The following is a 20,714-nucleotide window of genomic DNA, read 5'->3' on the forward strand; positions in this document are numbered from 1 at the left end:
AACATTGTAGTGCAACGTGACTCATGTTTGTGGTACGCTGGTATAAGCAAACCTACTGTGCTGCCAGTCATATAAAAGTATAGCACATACAATTATGTACAGTATATAATACCTGATAAACAACTATGTTACTGGTTTATGTATTTACGATACTACACTTTTTTTTTTTAATTATGCATTTATTTATTTTGGGGTAACATTAGTTAAAAAAATCCAGTAAGTTTCAGATGTACAATTTAACAATAAGGCATATATATATGCATATATATATATATATATATATATATATATATATATAGCACTGTATGTTCTCCTCTCATAGTTAGATTTCTTTCTGTCACCACATGTGTGACCCTTTTTATCCCATCTATCTCCCTTCTCCTCCTTCCCCTGCTACTCTCTGGTAACCATTAGTCTATTGTCCATGTCCATGAGTCTCTGTTTGTCCTGTTCATTTGTTGCTCTTAGGTTTATATTTTGGACTATTTTAAATTATTTTTCTCAAAGCTAGTTAGCTTCATTATTGGAAAATAATATTACAAATGGACAATGAATATAAGAAAATTCAAAATAGAGAACAAAAAAACATATGAACCTTACTAATAAAAACAATGCAAATCACTTTTCAAGATGATCTCAGCAAAGTTTTATTTTAATAATACTAGTGCTGATAAAGATAGGAAATACGTACCCTAGCACATTATTATATACAACAGGGAACAGTATCTAACAGGGAATGGTATATAACAGGGAATGTGAACTCTTTTAACTACTGGAAAAGCAATTCAATAATGTATGAGAAACTTTATTACTCTTACTATTGAATACAGAAATTAAAATTCTGAGAATTAGAATTTAATATAATGCTATTTATACAAAGATTTTCATTGCAATAAAACACTAGAAATAGCCCAAATGTTCAAAACCAGGGGTATGGATAAGGAAAATATTTAGTTGATGAAATATTATACAATTATTAAAACTGATGGCTCTGAAACACATGCAATAACCTGGAACATACGCATCATATTATTTTAAACAAAAAAGCAGGATCTAATATGCATTTATATCACTCTTACAACTATACAAAAATTAAAAAGACTAGGAAAAACATTCAAAATATTAACAATGGTTGTATATGGGTATAGAGATTATTAAAGATTTTTGTCCTCTACATTTATACAAGTCACACACAAATACATTTTTTACTATAAGAATAATATGTAACCTCCCCTGTCAACAGTCACCCCACACTATCCCTTATATATCTTTGATAAGTTTGTACCATGTTTCTAGTAATTTTTAAACACATGTAAATAATTTTATTTGACAAAAATTTGTTAAATATTTAATAAATGGTATTTTTATAATAAAAAATTTTAGAGGAAAAAAGCACCATCATCAAACTTCTACTGATGTACTTGTATATGACCATGAATAAAAAGTTCTTCCTCTTAATTTTATATTTTAATTAATTTCTTTAAACTTCGAACACGAAACTTTATTTATTTATTTTGGTCAAGCATCTAGCATTTACAGACTAAATGCCTGACATTTCATATAATAGTGGTTCTTTTTCCTGAGAGTAATGCAAAAGCCAATATTCATCTTATTTGTTCTGTTTGAAAATTTACTTAATTTTGTATTATTTGAAAAACAAAACACTCAAATTGGGTTAATACTCTGAAATTAGAGCACTTCACTTAAAACACTTTCCCTTTTTGTTGCGATAACATGACTGATTCCCAGTAGGCAATATTCTTGCTTTTGGTTCAAAAGATTATAGTAGACCAAGAGCTAAGTAACAATCTGAAATGTGTCTGTAAAGATCTTTGAGGAGAACTTATGCACAAATTCACCTCTCCTCTTTCATCTAGCTAGATGTACAAGTGAAAATTTGAGACCTTGTTTTGTTTGTTTGTGAAAAATAAATATTGCCAATTTAGTGTAATTTCCTCATAAAAGTTAATAACCTTAGCAGAAACTACAAGAAAACACTTCCTATTGCTTTCAGTTTAGTGTTTAACCAACAAATCAATGAAATAATTCAAAATTGAAGTATGAACTGATAAAGTCTGTTGACAGAATTCTTTAGCATTTTTTTTTTAAATTTTTAAACTTTTTATTTGGAAATAATGTAAACTTATAGAAACGTGGCAAGAATAAAAACAGTACAAAGAATACCCATATAACTTTACCCAGATTCATTTATTGTTACCATTTAACCCTCATTTGCTTCCTTCCTTTCTCCACACTCACACACACACTTGTGCATATACTCATGCACATAATCTTTTTTGAACCATTTCAGGGACAGTTATGTACATATATCATGGTGCTTTATTTCTAAAAATTATAATATTTCCTTAAAATATGGATATTCTCTTATCTAACCACAGTACTGTTATCAGCTTCAGTAAACTGAACATTAAAATAATTCTTTAATCATCTATTTTGTCAATTGGCCTAACAATGTCCTTCAACATTTTTTGCATCCAGTGTAGGAGAGTTAAGCACTGCTTAGTCATCAAGTATTTTTAGCCACTTTCAATCTATATCTTTCCCAGAGTCTCTTTTTCTTATATGACACTGATATTTTTGAAGGATACAAGTCCCTTTTATGTACTAGAACTAGAACATTCCTAATTTATGGTTTGTCGCATGTTTCCTCATGATTACATTCACAGTATGCATTCTTGGCTGAAATTCTGTGTCCTTCTCAGGGTATCATGGATGTCTATCTGTCCACCATTAGTAATGTTAACTTAAACCACCTGGTCAAGGTGTTGTCCAATTTCCTCACTTTATAATTACTATTTTTTCTCTTGCAATATGTGGAAGACACTTTCGAACAATGTAAATATCTTAGGGCTCCTTATTGAAACTGCCCCTAGATTTAGGATCTTTTGATGATTCTTACCTGATCCAACCCTTACAATGATGGCTCCAGAATGATAATTTTTCAACTGCTGCACTTGGCATTCTACTATAAACAAGTGGTCTCTCTTCTCCCTTCTCTGTTATCAGCACAGAATTCATTTTCCCTCCAACGGTTTAAAATTTATTACTGTACTTACTTAGCATCAAATTGTCCCAAAGTTAGCTAGTGCGGGAGGTTTGTTCAGGCTGGCTCCTGTGTCTTTATGATAAGTCTCCATCCTATTTGGGGGCATTTCCTTCCTTACCTTCTTGTGTAACCAGATATTTCAGGCTTACTTTGCACCTACCCTGCTTCAGTCCGCAAATAAATCATTTTTCTAAGGAATCTAAATTCCTTTGAGTGAGAAGTGGTATTTTGAGACTAAATATGAGTATCACATATGTGCAATCCTACTGGGATGCTTTTGCGTCTTGTCTTTTTCAACAAAAAGAGCTAGAAATATATGTAGGCACACACACACATATATAAATATATACACATACAAATTTGTACATACACATAGAAATGTATATAATACATATGTATGCATATTTTACAAGTCAAAAATCCATACTCATACCTTGAATTATAATCAATTTGAATAAGATTATCTTGCCTTCCTCCACCCATCACTGTGTTCTCAGTCCTTCAATAATAACACTGGCTCCCACAATCATCAACATATATAATCATTTTTTAATCCTATAATGCAACTATAATTGTTTGTGAGAATTGCTCTGCCCGCACTACTAAAAATCAAGTCTGCTTAAAAGAGTTTAGAATTTGTTTGCAATTCTCCTTCCATCTCACCCAAAAAAGCCTATATAATCAAATTCTGTGTTAATAAAATACTTAGATTAGGTCTTTCATTTTCCTTTAAATATTATAATGATATTTATATAAAATACAGTTGGGTCCATTTATTTCAGTTTGCTTTATTTTGGGTTTTTTCCCCTCCTTCCCATCCTTATTGATTTAATCTTACTTTCTGTATATGTATATCATGATTCCAGAAGTCGAAACTACAAAAAGCTATACTCAGAGGACTGCCGCTCCTTGTTGTATCCTTTCCACTCCATTCCCTCTATCCTTTATAAGGAACAACTTCATCATTTTCTGGTTTATCATTTCTTGGATTTTTTTTAAAAGATAAGCTTTCTTTCTTACATAAGAAATAGCATACTATATGTTTTTCATTTACCTAACATTATCTCTAGAAATCACTCCATATCAGTTCATGGAGATCTTACTCATTTTTCTACTTATAACTGAATAGTTAGTACTCCATTATATGTATGTACCATAGTATATTTTAACTAATCGCCTATTCTTGGACATTTAGGTAGTTTCCAATATTATGCAGTTACAAATCGTATCACAATGAATAACTATGCATATGTACTTTCATATTGTTGGAGGTGTAGCTTCAAGATAAATTCCTACAAATGGAGTGCTAGATGAAAGAGTAAGAAAATACATAGCTTTCTTACTATTGTCAAATACCTCTCCATAGGGGTTGGAAAATCCATTATTTTGATTCATACTCATTTGGTAATATACTAATACCTTGCAAATCCTGATGCACCTCTTTTGGATTTCAGGTGTTGGCTAGATATAGTCTCACCTTGCTGGAACTCTCCCTCCCCCTCCTGCCAATCTGAATGTTCTTATGTATTTTTAAAATTTGTAAATCTTTAGAAAAAAAAAGAATTACAAGGAATTCTGTTACTTTAATTACTTACTGAGTGGTGTTGTATCTGGAGGTGGAAAATTCTCAGTAAAGTTGACATTACACAAGTCTGTGCTACAACAGCAGAAACGATATGTTCCATTCTGAATAGAGGGAGGGGTTGTAGTTACCACGCATTCTTCATAGTGACACTCCTGGGGATCTCCAATGTGAGACCAACATCCTATATATTGATGCAAACAAGTTAGGAGTCAATACAATAAGCGAAATTAAAAAGAAAACAACAAACTAAGAAATATTTGCAATCAACGTGAGAGTGCATACACAGAAGTTATAAAATACTCTTGTAAATCAATAGGAAATACATTTTTTAATTAAAAAAAATGGCAAAGTATAAACAGGTATTTCATAGGGGGGGAAAAAGCCACCAATAAAATGTTTAACTTCATCATTAATATAAGAATTATGACTAAAACAAAAGTAATATTTCACTTTTTCTATATCTATTAAATTGGTCTAGGTTTAAAAAATAATATACACTGTAACAAAGACTCAGTTAACACTCTCATACACTGCTGGAGGGAATATAAATGTATATAGCATTTCTAGAAAGCCACATGGCAATTTTTATGAAGAGACTTTAAAATGTTCACGTTTTATAATATAATATTTCTATTTAAAGGAGTCTATTCAAAGAAATAATCAGATAAAACCAAAGACTTATATTCAAAGATGCTCACTGAAGCATTATATATTATACTGAAAACCAGAAAACATAACATTCAACAAGAGAGTAATGTGTGACTGAATCACAATATGTATATACAATGTAATACTATGCAGAGATTAAAAATGTTTTTAAAATATATATAAAGACATGGGGAAATGTTTGTGATATAATTTAAGATATAAAAAATTAGGTATAAAATTTATTTATATAGTATTATCTTAATTTCGAAAAAAAGTACACATGCCTATAAACACAGAGGTACACTGAAAACACACTTAAAGAGAATAAACTAATACAGTTTTTAAAAACTTTTTAGTTTTTAAAAGTATAGAATTGTAGATGTTTATTTTTCCAAGCTTTTTTATTTTCTAAACTTCATTCAATAAGAATATATTACTAACATTATAACAAGTTATTAACATAAGCTATAAACTAATTATCCTTTACAAATTTAGGGTTTGTGGGTAAATATATACATGAATATATACTTTTAAATTTACTATTTTCCAGGAGAAAGTTTTAATCTGCTGCCATGTCTTTTTTAGATAAATTTCAATTGTATGAAACACAGTTATTTCAGTTAAGAAAAGTATTACTTGCCTTGTTTTACGAGATTGATATCCCCTTTCGATTTCTCCCATAGGCCATAGCAGGTGCTACCTTTTGAGCATAATATTGTTCCATTTTCATGAGAGATTCGACTCTCCCCTATCCCAAGGTCTTGCTGATATGGATCTTTAAATGCACATAGGCGTTCTTGATTTTGAGAAGCTAAAATAAAAAAAATAAATAAAAGAATGACATATTAATTTTCTGATAATCTTTGCAAAACATTATAATGTAAAATGTTGAGTTTTTTTGAAAGGCACTGTAAATTTCCCCACTAAAGCCCTAAAAAGGTTCAGATAAATTAGTAATGTTATATTTATTCAATAACTTTTCTGTTCATTAATTTGTAACCTCCAAACAAGAAGCAAACTTGAAAATTCATTTCCCAAAAGCAATTTCCCTCTTACACAAATTATTCTTACCACTCTTTCTCCTATTAAGTAATCTTGGTGTCCAAATAAAGAGGTATCATCAAAAACTGTCCATGTTCTGAATTATCAAACATCCAAACAAACTAACAAACCTAGAGGGCTGAATACTTTTAGGAAATTCTACAGTACTCTTTTATCATATCTTACAGTCAGTTGTAGAAGGCTAACCACACATCATTAGGGATGGTAAACTTAGGATGAGGACAGTGAATATAAATGAGTTTATGATTTCCTTTGAGGGAGATGGAAATGTTCTAAAATTAGACTGTGGTAATGGTTGCACAATCATTAATTTACAAAAAATAACTTTACTTAAAATGAGTGAATTTCATGGTACATAATATATCTTAATAAATCTGTTTTTAAAAACTAAGGCTATTAGTGGGTAAAAAGAAAATGAGTTTATGTTATTAAAAATACCAACATAATAGCCAGAAAAAGAAATGCTCAACTCAATAATCCCTTAGAATATAGGGAAAATCCAATGTACTTTCAATGTCTATAATTCTTCCTTCATATACATAATTTGATTTAACTAATTTCAAGAGAACAATTGCCACATAATTTATCAACATTGCTGAGAATAATAAAAAAAGTAAAAGGTTATCAAAATCAATATTTGATCTCTATTTGATTTTTTTAAAGCAGACTTTCCTAATGTGTTGACTAGCCAGAATAACAGTCTAATATACTTGGCCGATATATTTATTCCTCATGGACTTCTGATTTATTTCTTTATTTTGGGTGTGTATCTTATTTAGTATACTTAATTCAATAGCACCTTAGCACTGGAGATGATTTATTAAAATAATGTTTCTGAATCTACAAAACTAAGACCAAATTCTGGAGAAGAAATGAAAGCACCAACAACTGTGTACCCAAGGTTATTTAGACTTATAGACCTGTCATATTTATTATAACAGAAAGCGCCTTCAAAGTATCGGGCTATGTAAATACGGTATTCACAAGCAGGTAAGACAGTTCTATTCCTCAAGCATCTTACATAGTCTGTTTGTATATAAACAGATATTACTTAATTCAGTAATCGCAGACAATAATTACTGAAAAATAAATGTGACTTGATTTCTACAATTTAAAACCACTTCAGGCAGTCTTCTAGAAGATACTTACTAATATCGATTAAATGGAAAGAAAATAGAGTGCAGCCTATTTATATAAACTGATTCTAGGTCATTAGCCTAATTATGAGTCTACCACATTTTTATCACATGTAATCATATATTCAAATTGCTTTAATGACACACTTAATTATATTTACTAGATTATTTTACACATTTAATACTAGCATTTTAGATTATCCCTAATTCGAAAACTTTACCAAATTATCATAAAGACAAAATCATATATATTTCTACAGATAAAGTATATATAACACAAAGATTCATACTTAAAAGGTTCACACTATAAACAAAAATGCTATGAAATCGATTTGAAAAAGCATATCTATCTATGAGGCATAATTTCTTTTCCTGGTCCTACCCCCTTTCTTGACTCAGGTTAACTAACAGAACTCACTCTGTTTCCCTTTTTGTTTTGATTGCTTAAAAGGTAAGAATGAATTTACGAACTCACTATCTCTAGTTTTCCACAACCCAGATATCCTAATTTTTTTCCCTTCTCTATTTCTGTTATACATTTTGACTAGAATTTAGCAGTGAATAATGAGTTAATGAATAGAGATCTAACTGCACCTGGAAGTATACAGATCATAAATAAATAAGTGCCTCATTTAATTTAAGAATTTTAAAAAGGATATATCCTTTTGAAAAAAACAAATGCAAAATAAAAATTCTTGCTATTCCTGGCTATCCTTTCCAACTGAAAAGTAGCTAAAAGCCTGAACACATGCAAATATTTTAGGGGAGAAGTAATTTGATAACTGAAACCTAAAATTCTCCTTAAAAAGACAAAAATCAAACAAATCCAACTTCTCCCCTGTTTCCTTCTCTCCTCCAGTCCTACCACAAATAAGCTGAATTGAATATCAAAGCAATAAGGGTACTGTTGGAGAGAACTGAATTACATTTTTAATATCCTCACTATTTAGTCTTCATTAAATAATCTTTTTCTTAAAATATATTCAGCCTACTTTTTAGGAATTATTTTATGACAGTGGCATCAGTATAGATCAATTATAATTTGCTATTTTAAAAGTAACTTTCAAATTATAATTCTTATACAATATAAAAGTGTTCTAGCAAGAATCCTAAGTAAACTGCCGAGTCAAAACAAAACAAAAAGTCTATTTTGTAAAACAGTTTTTATACCTTTTTAAATGCTATCTGTAGAGTCAGTCTCAGCAATATCCCTATATGACATTTTGAATTATTAATAAATAATGTAGGAAAAGTAAGAATAAAATAAACAGTAAAATGAGAAACAGTATAGCCTAAAATATCATCACAGATCACATACAGAGAGACCTGATCGAATGATCACATAGGTGTTATAAATATGTCAACAGCTAAAGAAATTTTCATCAGTCAAGTATGATCAATTAGCTCTTTTAAGCGACATCCTCAACCAGGTACAGTGATTAGACATGGATTTAAGAAAATTGCTCTCCTCGTTTTAAACAGGTGATATTTGGTTATAATAAGCACTAAAACAATTCTGATTAACGTAACTACATTAAACTAGAAATAATCTCATTTGAATTGCTAACAGAGGCATCTTTATAAAAGACAAAACTGATCATGCTTATTAAAATCTGTTAGCTCCTTGAATTAAAGTCAAACTCTGCAGTTCACATATAGGCCCATTAAAACCAAGACCAAAGACGGCTGCATGATCATTTTTGTGGGCCCTAGGAACTTTTGTTTTCTTGGGCCCCTTTCTCCATGAAAAAATATTTAAAATTATATTTTATGAATGCATAGTGTAAAGACAAAAAGTTAATATTAGATATTAAAACACTTTCTTCAACCCCAAAATTCATATTTTCTCTCTGATTTTAAAAGAGATTAAAATAATTTCACGGGCCTCCACAATTACTATGGGTCCTAGGCCCTATGCCTTCTTTGCCAAATGGGTAAGTCAGCTTTAGGAACCAATCGACCTTTTGCCATTCATCCCACTCCTCCATTTCAGGTCCGCGCTATACTAATACACCAAGGCCTTTTCTGACCTTTACACTTAATGTTCTACTATCCAGAATGCCATTTTTCCTGCTTTCAGTGAGATCTGCAGACTGTTAAATGATGTGCTCTGCATTCCAAAACCCTTAACTCATCTGTTTTAACATTGTAAAGCATTATATTTTATCTGTTTACATGCACATCTCCCCAACCAAGCCAGAGGTTGACTTCACTTGTTCCTACAGCAAGATCGGGTTTATTTAACTCATTTTGTACAACACTAATTCCCAACAATGTCAAGAGAAGACAGTTTTCACATGGATTGTATTCCATATCATATTCCCATTCAAAGATTACAAAATCTAGATAATAAGCACTTCATCCTTCTACCACTCTACAATAAATGAAGCCGTAAAAATAGTATGAATGTAGAAATAATATTATATCATTTTCCTTCACATATGTAGCCAAATTACTGAGAATAAAGTAATCATTTTCTGTTTACGTATGCTTCCTGGATTAGTATTTGCTAATCATATGTAGCATTTAATTTCCAGGAACAGATGCAGTGTGTCTGGACTATTCAGCTGTCTTACATTTCTCACTACATGCTATAACACAACCAAGAAAATAGGGTGTAAAGGTATAGCATAGTTTGATCATGTCCGTATCAGTTAACTGTCATTACAGACATGAATCAGCAACAACATTATACATACACAGAAAAATACTACTTATTTGCTTTTATGAGGGGAAGAAAGAAAAGAAAAAACAACTACTGTTCATGAAAAGACAAACAATTAGCCCTTTTCTCTTTTACCAAATACTCTTACATTATTTGAATTTTCATCATGAAAATATATTCATATATTACTTATACTTTTCAAAAAAAAGTGTCAAATTATGTTGAAATAATTATAGATTCACAGGTATTTTGAATGAAATACAGAAGGAAGTCCAATGCCTTTCTCCTTAGTGTGAGTATTTCACACAATAACTGTACAGTATGAAAACCAAGAAACTGACATTAGCGTAATCCATTGAGCTTATTAGGATTTCACCAGTTATACAAGCACTCATTTGTGCAACTCTACATCTATGCAATTCTGTCATATATTATAACAATCAAAATATTCAACTGTACTAACACAAGATTACCTCGTGTTAACCCTTTATAGTTACCATCCACTCATCTCCATTCTTAACCAACAGCAACCAACAATCTGTTCTCCAACTTGATAATTATGTTATTTCATGACTGTTATTTAAATGGAATCATGCAGTATATATCTTATTAAGATTGGCTTTTTTTACTGAGCAAATTTCCCTGAGGTTCATCCAAGATGCTGCATGTATAAATAGTTCATTACTTTTCAGAGTAGTATTCCATGATATGGTTGTACCACAATCTGTTTAACTTTTCACCCTTTGAATATCATTTAGGCTATTTTTGGTTTGAGGCTATTAGAAATAAAACTACAATGAACATTTGTGTACATGTTCAATTTTTTAGAAACTTTATTTATTTAAAGTAAAACAAGAATAATATCCTTGAAATAAAGTATGATGTCTCCAAAAGGCAACTTGACATTAAGACCATGTGTTCTACAAAGAAAAACATTGTGCCCCATCATACACATTGGTCCATTAAAAGTTTACAAAACATTCAAACCCCCTAACTTCCTCTGACCAAGTAGTTCTAGTACTGGGAGAAACTGGCTTGTTCTAGGAATCTTGGTTTAAAGAACCATTCATGTAGTATTACTTATATGTAAACAAAATAAAATGTGGCAAAATAAATATCAGCTAATTATGGCATTAAATATCTGAGATGAGATCCATCCATGTTGTCACAAATGGCTATTTCATCATCTTTTTATGGCTAAGTAGCATTCCATTATATATAATACTTCTTCTTTATCCAATTGTCCCTCGAAGGACACTTACATTGTTTCCAAGTCTTAGCTATTGGGAATAATGCTATAATAAACATAGGGGGGTATGTATCTTAACCAACATGTGTTTTCAAATTTTTCAGATAGATACTTAGAAGAGGGATTGCTGGGTTATATGGTAGCTCTAGTCCTAATTTTTTGAGAAACGTCCACATTGTTTTCCATTGAGGCTGCACCAATTTATATTCCTACCAGCAGTATACAAGGGTTCCCTTTTCCACACATCCTTTCCAACACTTGTTATTTCTTGTCTTATTGATAATAGCCAGTCTAACAGGTGTGAGGTGGTATATTACTGTGGTTTTGATTTGCTTTTCCTTTATAACTAGTGAAGTTGAACATTTTTTCATATATCTGTCAGCCATCTGTATGTCTTACTGGGAAAAGTAACTGTTCAGGTCCTCTGCCCAGTTTTTAATTGGAATGTTGTCTGTCTTTTTTGTTTTTGAGTTTTATGAGTTCTTTATATAGATTGGATATTAGTCCATATTATCAGAGGTATTGTTTGCAAATACCTTCCCCCATTTGGTTGTTTGCCTTTTTGTTTTGTTGATAGTTTCTTTTGCTGTGCAGTCATGTAGTATCTAAAACAAAAAAGTGACAAAGGAACAAACAAAAAAACAAACTCATAGACACAGAGGGGAGGGAGGGTGGGAAGAGGATGAAGAGGGTACAAGGGGTCAAATAGATGGTGACAAAAAGAAACTAGACTTTGGTTGTTGAGCACACAATAGAACATACAAAAGTATTATAAAGTTGCATACCTAAAACGTACATAATATTATTAATCAATTTACATCAATAAAGTTAATTTAAAAAAAAAGCTAAAGTTAATTTTTTAAAAAAGAAAGCTATCTTGGAAATCCCAAAAGATTTAAAAATTCAGTAACACGCTTCTAACCAAAAAAGAGATTCCAGTTTGGGGGTGTTTTTGTTGTTGCTTAAACAAAGATTAGTTCTTTGTAACAAGGTCAAATAGGCAGTCTATTCTCTTCTGATGTCTAGGTTTTAATGTGGAAACCTTCGCTGGCCACTACACACCTATTAGAATGACTAAAATTTTAAAACAAAACAAACAATTCTTCACAATACCAAGGTGCCAACACAGATGGGAATAAAACTGCCCATGAAAATGCAAAATGGTACAGCCACTATAGAAAACAGCGTAGTTTCTTGTAAGTTAAACATACATTTACCACTAAACCTAGTAATCCCACTCCTAGGTATTAACTTAAATGTAATGAAAATCTATGTTCATACAAAAAGTTTTATGTGAATGCTTATAGTGGCTTTATTTGTAGTTGTCCAAAACTATTTATAATCTAAATGTCCCTCAACTTAAGAATGGATAAATATTACTCAGCAATAAAATATTGACCTAAGAAATAACATGAATGAATTTCAATTACATTATGATAATGAAAGAAGCCAGACTCAAAAAGCTATATACTATATGATTTGTTATGTGACATTCCAAAAAGGTATAGATCAGTGGTTGCCAGAGATTTGGTGAGGGTACGAGGGAGAAGTTTATTATCAAACGGTACTACAAAGGAGTTTAGGGGTTGGAGCTGCTTTGTATCTTGTTTGGGTGGTAGTTACATGACTATGCATTAGCCAAAACTCATAGGACTATACATTGAAAGAAGTAAATTTTACTTATGTAAATTTTAAAATAATTAGGTGCAAACAATTATTAAATGTGTATTAATGGATTAATGTATCAATTTCATATATACATATATAAAATTTTTAAGAGAGACTTCTCCATCTTAGAAAACTAGCAAAAGGGTAAATTAAAACCAACTAAGCAGAAGAAAAGAAGTAATAAAAATTAGAGCAGAAATCAATGAAATTGAAAACAGGAAATCAAAAGAAAAAAAATCAACAAAACCAAAAGATGGTTCTTTGAAAAGATCAATAAAATTGATAAGCCTTAAGACACAAAGAAATAAGCCAGACAGAAAAAGTTGAAAACCATATGATATCACTTATACATAGAATATAAATCTAAAAGCAATAAACAAACATGACAAACAGAGACTCATGGATATGGACAATAGACTAGTGGTTACCAGAGAGTGGGGGGGAGGAGGAAGTAGATGGGGTAAAAGGGATCAAATAGGTGATGACAGAAAGAACTCTTTACTATGGGCGGTGAACATACAATGCAATATAAATAGGACTTACTGGTGAATTGTACACTTGAAAAACTGGATTTCATTAACCAATGTCACCATAATAAAAAAATAATAAATGACCAAAAAAAGAAAAAAGAAAAAAGAAAGAAGGGGCATTACTACAGATCCCTTGGACATCACAACAATAAAGAAATATTGTGAAAAACACTTTAAATGAAATGGACCCAATCCCTCAGACACAATCTGCTAAAACTCACGCAAGAAGGAACAGGCCTATATCTATTAAAGAAATTGAATGAATCAATAACCTTCCAAAAAGTGCCAGGCCCAGATGGGTTCACTGGTGCATTATATCAAACATTCAAGGCAGAAATTATACCAGTTCTCTACAATTTTTTCAGAAGACAGAAGCAGAGGGAATATTTCCAATTCATTCTAAAAGGCCAGCATTACCTGCATGCCAAAATCAAATGACATCACAAGAAAGATTAATACCTCTCATGAACATAGCTGCAAAATTCCTCAACAAAATTTTAGCAAATCAATGTATAAGAAGAATTATACACCACAACCAAGTGGGTTCAATATTCAAAAATCAATTAATGTAATCCATCCCATCAACAGGCTTCTAAAGAATAAAAATCACATTATGTTAATAGATGCAGAAAAAGCATTTGAGAAAATACAACACAATTAGTGATTAAAACCATTCAATAAACTGGGAATATCAGAGGACTTCTTCAAGTAGATAAAGCATATCTACAAAAAAACCCTACAGGTAACATCATTCTTAATGGTAAGAAAATCAAACCTTTCCCAAAAAGATCAGGTCAAGACAAGGATGTCCTCTCTCGCCACTCCTTTGCAACGTTATATGGAATTTCTAACTAATGCAATAAGACAAGAAAATAAAAAGCATACAGATTGGGAGGGATAACATAAAACTGTCATTTAGAATATTAGCGCTAAAAAAGGAAATGAGCTTCAAGCCATAAAAAGACAGGAAGGAAACTTGAAGGCATATTACTAAGTGAAAGAAGCCAATCTGGAAAGATGACATACCATATGATTCCAACTATATTGCATTCTGGAAAAGGCAAGACTATGAAGATGGTAAAAAGATCAGTAGTTACCAGGGGTTCTGGGGAGGAAAGGATGAAAGGTAAGCACAGAGGATTTTTAGGGCAGTAAAACTATTCTGTATGATATTACAATGGTGGGTACACATCATTACACATTTGTCCATAGAATGTACAACACCAAGAGTAAACCCAAGGGTAAACTGTGGACTTTGGGGGGTGATGATGTGTTAATGTAGGTTCATCGATCATCACAAATGTATCACAGTGGTGCAGGACATGAGCTGCTTCCATGAATAATGCTGCTATGAACATCAGTGTGCATACATCTTTATGGGTAAATGTTTTCAAGTCTTTTGGATAAATACCCAGTAGTGGGATTGCTAGTTCATATGGTAGATCAATTCTTAGTTTTTCTGAGGAAGCTTCATACTGTCTTCCATAGCAATTGTACCAATTTGCAGTCCCACCAGCAGTGTATGAGGGTTCCTTTTTCTCCACATTCTCTCCAACACTTGTTATTACTTGTCCTGTTGATAATAGCCATTCTAACAGATGTGAGATGGTATCTCATTAACTTTCCACTTCATTTTGCTGTGAACCTAAGACTTCTCTAAAAAAGAATAAGTTTATTAATTTTAAAAAGGGGAAGACTTCTAAAAAATACAAAATAAGCTAAATAAAGTAAAAATAAATAAAAAAGGAGAGACTCTGAGAAATTCAATAAGTTATTTCAAAAAGAAATCTCTGAAGAAAAATTAGGCACAAGTAACAAATAAGGATGACTCTTAGGGATGTATAAAGAAGGTGAGGGTTCTTGTTGGCCATACCACATGTTCTAATGTATTGACGGTGGGATATTTATTACCTAGAATATCAGAGAATTAGTTATCAATAATTCATAAGAGGAAAATTCAGACTACATTTTAGATACTTTTTATTCATTTTCCCATAGTTTGTGAATAGAGAAAAGAAAAATGCCATCAATACTGAGTGCTTGTTCCATTTACTAACTACAGAATTATATGCATTTTAAACATCTTCAATTGTGTAAAGATCAATGGTAGATAAGAGACCAAAACATCCAACCATATACTTTCTCTTTCTCATATTCCATTTATCTTCTTTATCTTTTCCTCACATCAACCTCTTTCTTACAACCAGAAATATTCAGCGTGCCAATTTCCTCAGAGATGCAGACATACAAATATTTATTTCCACTATACAAGCCCTAGGTATCACAAAAGTAAAACCTGGAGCATGTGTGGAAATATTCCCCATAAAACATCCTTCTTCTTAATGTAAACTAGATTCAGTTTCACTCTTCAAAAGTCATGTCCACAAAATAAATCTAATGGATGAAACACATGACTCTGCTTAGGAGCTTTCTGTTTATATCTATGTCATTTACTTATGTCAAATTAAAAAGGATTTTTGTGTGTGTGTGTTCTCTTCAAGTTGAATGAAATAAGTTCCTCAATCTAGCTGGCTCATATCTAATACTTGCGCCATACCAAATATATTTGAGGCAATAGCTATAAAGGAAGTCAAAGTCATGAAGCATTTATCCCAAACTTTAAAATCTCTGTTGATATGTCAAAAAATGAGAACCAGACCAAGATGAATGCCAGGCTCTAGCTTATGTTCAACTAATTCTGCCCTGAATAGGCCATTAAAATGTACTACATTTGCTTTACTTCCTATGTCAGAAGAACTGCCATATCCCCTCACCTGCCTCTCTAGCCAGGATTGACAGGAACAGTTATAATGAAACATTAAAGATTTGTCTACCCCCTTTAACTAATAACTTCCTGAAGGTTGACAAGGCAAGCTTCAAAAAAAAAAAAAATCTAGCCAATTAAAAACTCTAGAATGTCAAAATTAATTCAAAGTTGAGGGTACTTCTACATTGCATTTCAAAATATATATCTTGGTAAGCAGAAATCTTGTAGCTTTGGTCAAAATTTTTAACTTCAAAAACAAGCTAACCTGCTTAAATCATAGCAAACATTTGTTATCTTAAGAAAGGAAAACATTATACATTTAACTGTTAAGATGAAATTATAATTGGTTTCTTGGTGACCCCTCCCAATAATCTATGAAATGGGCATTACTGTTTTGATTTTTACGAAGAAGGATACTAAGTCATACACATAGGGTTAAGAAATTTATCCCAAGTCACGGAGCTGTTAAGTATCAAGGTAAAGATTCGAACCCATATTTGTGTGATTCCAGAATGCCTGCCAATTAGACATTTGATCAAGTTATCAGAAAAATTTAGAGTTTTATTTTAATTCTTTTTCTTTTGAATTTCTAATTATTTTCATCACACTACTCAGAATAGCATGCAATTTAGAACTTATGAATTGTTATTTCTAGAATTTTCCATTTAATATTTTTGTTGTTGTTGTTAGTATATGTGCTGCCTAAGCGAGCTCTCATTTAATATTTTCAAACTGCAGTTAAATGCAGGTAACTGACACCACAGAAAGCGAATCTGGGGGTGGGTGGGGGGACTAATGTAATTAACAAAATTAAAGATGGCAAGTAGAATATCTGGAAATGCATAAAAAGAGATGAAATACTGCCACTTGAGACAACATGGATGGACCTTGAGACAATCATGCTAAGCAAAATAAGTCAGACAGAAAAAGCTGAAAATCACATGCCATCATTTATATGTGGGATATAAACCTAAAAGCAACAAATGAACAGGACAAACAGAGACTCCTGGACATGAGTAGGGGGTAAGGAGGAGGGGGGAGGTAGAACCAGTAAAAGGAGTCAAATATGTGGTGACAGAAAGAAATCTATGGGAGGTGAACACACAGTGTAAATATATATATATATATATATATATATATATATATATATATGCGCCTGACTATTAAAGTGTACAGCTGAAGCTTATTAAATTTCGTTAACCAATGTCACCATTAAAAATTAATAAGATTAATTTAAAAAAAATTAAAAACAGAAGAATATCTGGAAATGAAGATACTATAAAGCACTTACTCAAAAAAACCGACCACGATATAAACTAAACTGAGATCCACAATTTGACCATGTCACTTCCTTGTTTGATTTTCATTTCCAAAATCATTAAGATGGTATATAAAGACTTGCATAATCTAGCAACTGCAAATCTCTCTAGCTTCATGCAGACAGCAGCCAGAGTATCATTCTTTCTCACCTGAGGGCCTTTATGCATTCTCTTCCTTCTACCAGAATACCTTATTTACTTAATTCCTATTTATCTTCATATTTCTTCTTCAAAGAGTCTTAACCTAATCACCCCGGACAAGTGGGAGAGGAACCCCTATCGTGTGCTCCATAGCATTTTATACTTCACACAATTTCTGCACTTCGAATTATTTACAATGTGCCTGCACTTATTCACCAAATTGTAAGCTCTACGAGAGCATGAGTCCGATCCTCATTCACCACTATGTCTGCAGCACACAGCATTATACCTGGCATTCAATATATATTTATTATGTAAATGAATGGTTGATGTGTTATCATCCCCTAATTTTGGCCAAGGACTAGAAATTACTAGAACCAGTTTTTTGGGTTGTTTTTTTTTTTAATGAAAAAAGGGCACATCAGCAAAATGAAACACTATGTCCACACAAAAACTAATAGTAGCTTTATTTACAATTACTTCAAAGTAGAAACAATATAAGTATCAATAAACTGGTAACTGGATCAACAAACTGTAATATATCCATATAATACTAGTGAGCAGTAAAAGGAATAAACTACTATTACATGCAACAATATGGATAAATCTCAATATCACTGTGCTGAGTGTAAGATACACATGATTCCATTTCTATAAAATTCTAGAAAAATACAAAGTATTCTAAAGCAAATTAGTGGTTGCTTGGTGCTAGGGGCAAAGGGAAAACAGACTACAAAGGGGCACAAGGAATCTTTAAGGGATGATGAAAATTTTGTGTATGCTGACTGTGGTGGGAGGTTTTCACAAGTGTTATCACTTATAAAAGTTCATCAAATTGTACAGTTTAAACACATGCAGTTTATACCTAAGCCCATTTCTAAAAAGGCAGAAACATAGTATAATGCTGACCAAGAACAGGACAACACAGTTCAAGAGAATTTTTCATGTATGTTGTGAACAAATGATATATAATAAATATATAAATATATTTTAAGTGAGTCACAGAATCTTGTGCCTAATCTATAATCCTCTTAAACGTAGGTTCTATGAATGAATATAAATTTTCTGTTTAGTTTTGTTGGCAGGAATTTTTTTAAGACCTTCACTGTCTAGCTAAACAACCCAGGAGTCACATAACACCCATTTTTCAGTAGCTGTAATATATTTATCTGTACTGGAAAAGTCTAACTGCCTTATCTTTACCCTGGAACAAAGTTCAGGGACTAATTCTGAGTATGCTTGTGTGTTTGGCTTCTGTTTATCTAAATGTCAAAATGAACTATCTAAAATAAACAACACAGGAACCTTGCAGTAATGGGGCAAATAACTGAGCAGCTGAAGCAACAGTATCCCTTTCCTAGAACCAAATTTCTCAGGACAAACACAATTGTGATTTCAGAGTATTACTATAATTCTATTATGAAATTTACAAAGGACAGAATATTTAACCTACTAGAAATGTCCCTATAAGATTTTGTATAAACTCAAATATCTAAGTTTGATTATAATAAATAGCGTAAGAAAGTTTCTTATTTTTCCAATCCTTTCAAAAATGAAATAATTATCACTTAATTTATATATTTCTACATCCAGATCACAATAGATTAAACTGTTATTTTGCTGAACATTGCCATAATGTCAAAAAGAGAACAGACTGGAAAGATTATACAGTCTTCACTAGAAGCCTCTATAGGATGTTTCTGAAGACAATGCTATGGCAGGAGTCCCTGACACCACCCTAAGGTTCGGCGAGTCACTGGGATAACCCACAGGACTCAGTACATCATTGTGCTCACAGCTATAATTTATTACAGCAAAATAATATAAACCAAAATCAGCAAAGGGAAAGCCATATGAGGCTATGTCCAGAGGAAATCAAGTATAAGCTCCCAAGAATATTCTCTCCATGGAGCCATATAGGATGCACTTGATTCCTCCATACTAAATTGTGGCATGTGTGCAATGTTGTCTAACCATTAGAGACTCAGCGTCCAAAGTTTTTATTGGGGGCTGGTCACATTGGCATTCTCTACCTAGCACATATCGAAATTCCGGACTCTCAGAAGAAGCGGAGGAGCTTAACCTAAACAATATTGTTTATTCAAACACTTAAGGCACAGTAAACAATTCTTATCAGTTATGAAATGGTAAAAACACTTCCAAAATCCAGATTTTCAGATGCCAGCCAAAGACCAATCTTGTAAGCAGATCTTTCTAAGGATAGCAAGCCTGCTATGTTAAATCTATCTGCATGGATGCCTAAAGAGAAAGGCAACCAAAAGCAGATTAAAACACACAAACACAACTCAACAACTCTGAACAGACAAAATATGTCAGGTAATCCAAGCTCTGCCAAACAGCAATGAGATACACTGCTCTCCCCTAATTCAAAGCAACAGTAAACCACAGAAAAGCAGATAAACCAGACCTAAGCCTCCAAGAGGCTTTATATATTCTGGAGCCTGCTACAGTCACTAAGGTGTCAGTCAAATATTTAGTAAGTGCTTTTTAGATAAAAAGCACTGTTCTAAATCTGGAAGTATTATGGGAATAAGATAGCTTTATACACACCATATTAGACTGTGCCCCAAGTCTCAGAGTTCTTATAGTCTAGTTATAGAAAGAGACAAGTTATAAAACTGTATGGGGGTTGGAGCGAGCTTCCCACAGCATGCAGATTATTTTGAGCTGAAAACAATTAAACTCAACTAACTCAGAAACAGTTTTTCACCTCCCTCTCTCCTTAAAGAGATTCAGATAGAAAAATCTGCTTCAGGAAAGGAACCTTAGCATAGTCGCCTTAGCATATTCACTTCAGCACATATGAATTAAATACAGTACACAGGAAGGTTACATGCAAATATCTACTCACTAGAT

General features: G+C 32.0%; 1 protein-coding gene across 3 annotated transcripts in view; it reads right to left on the reverse strand.

Annotated features, from left to right (window-relative positions):
* BMPR2 (bone morphogenetic protein receptor type 2) overlaps nucleotides 1–20,714 on the reverse strand; it is a 134,004-nt gene that overhangs the window by 63,922 nt on the left and 49,368 nt on the right. For all 3 annotated transcript variants that reach the window (XM_016161950.2, XM_036237964.1, XM_036237965.1), the window contains 2 exons: nucleotides 5,941–6,111; nucleotides 4,663–4,833 (listed from right to left, as the gene is read on the reverse strand). In XM_016161950.2, coding sequence (XP_016017436.2) covers nucleotides 4,663–4,833; nucleotides 5,941–6,111 — 342 coding nt within the window. The remainder of the gene's footprint in view (nucleotides 1–4,662; nucleotides 4,834–5,940; nucleotides 6,112–20,714) is intronic.

Source organism: Rousettus aegyptiacus, unplaced genomic scaffold (assembly GCF_014176215.1).
Source record: "Rousettus aegyptiacus isolate mRouAeg1 unplaced genomic scaffold, mRouAeg1.p scaffold_m13_p_2, whole genome shotgun sequence".
Classification (NCBI taxonomy): Eukaryota; Metazoa; Chordata; class Mammalia; order Chiroptera; family Pteropodidae; genus Rousettus; species Rousettus aegyptiacus.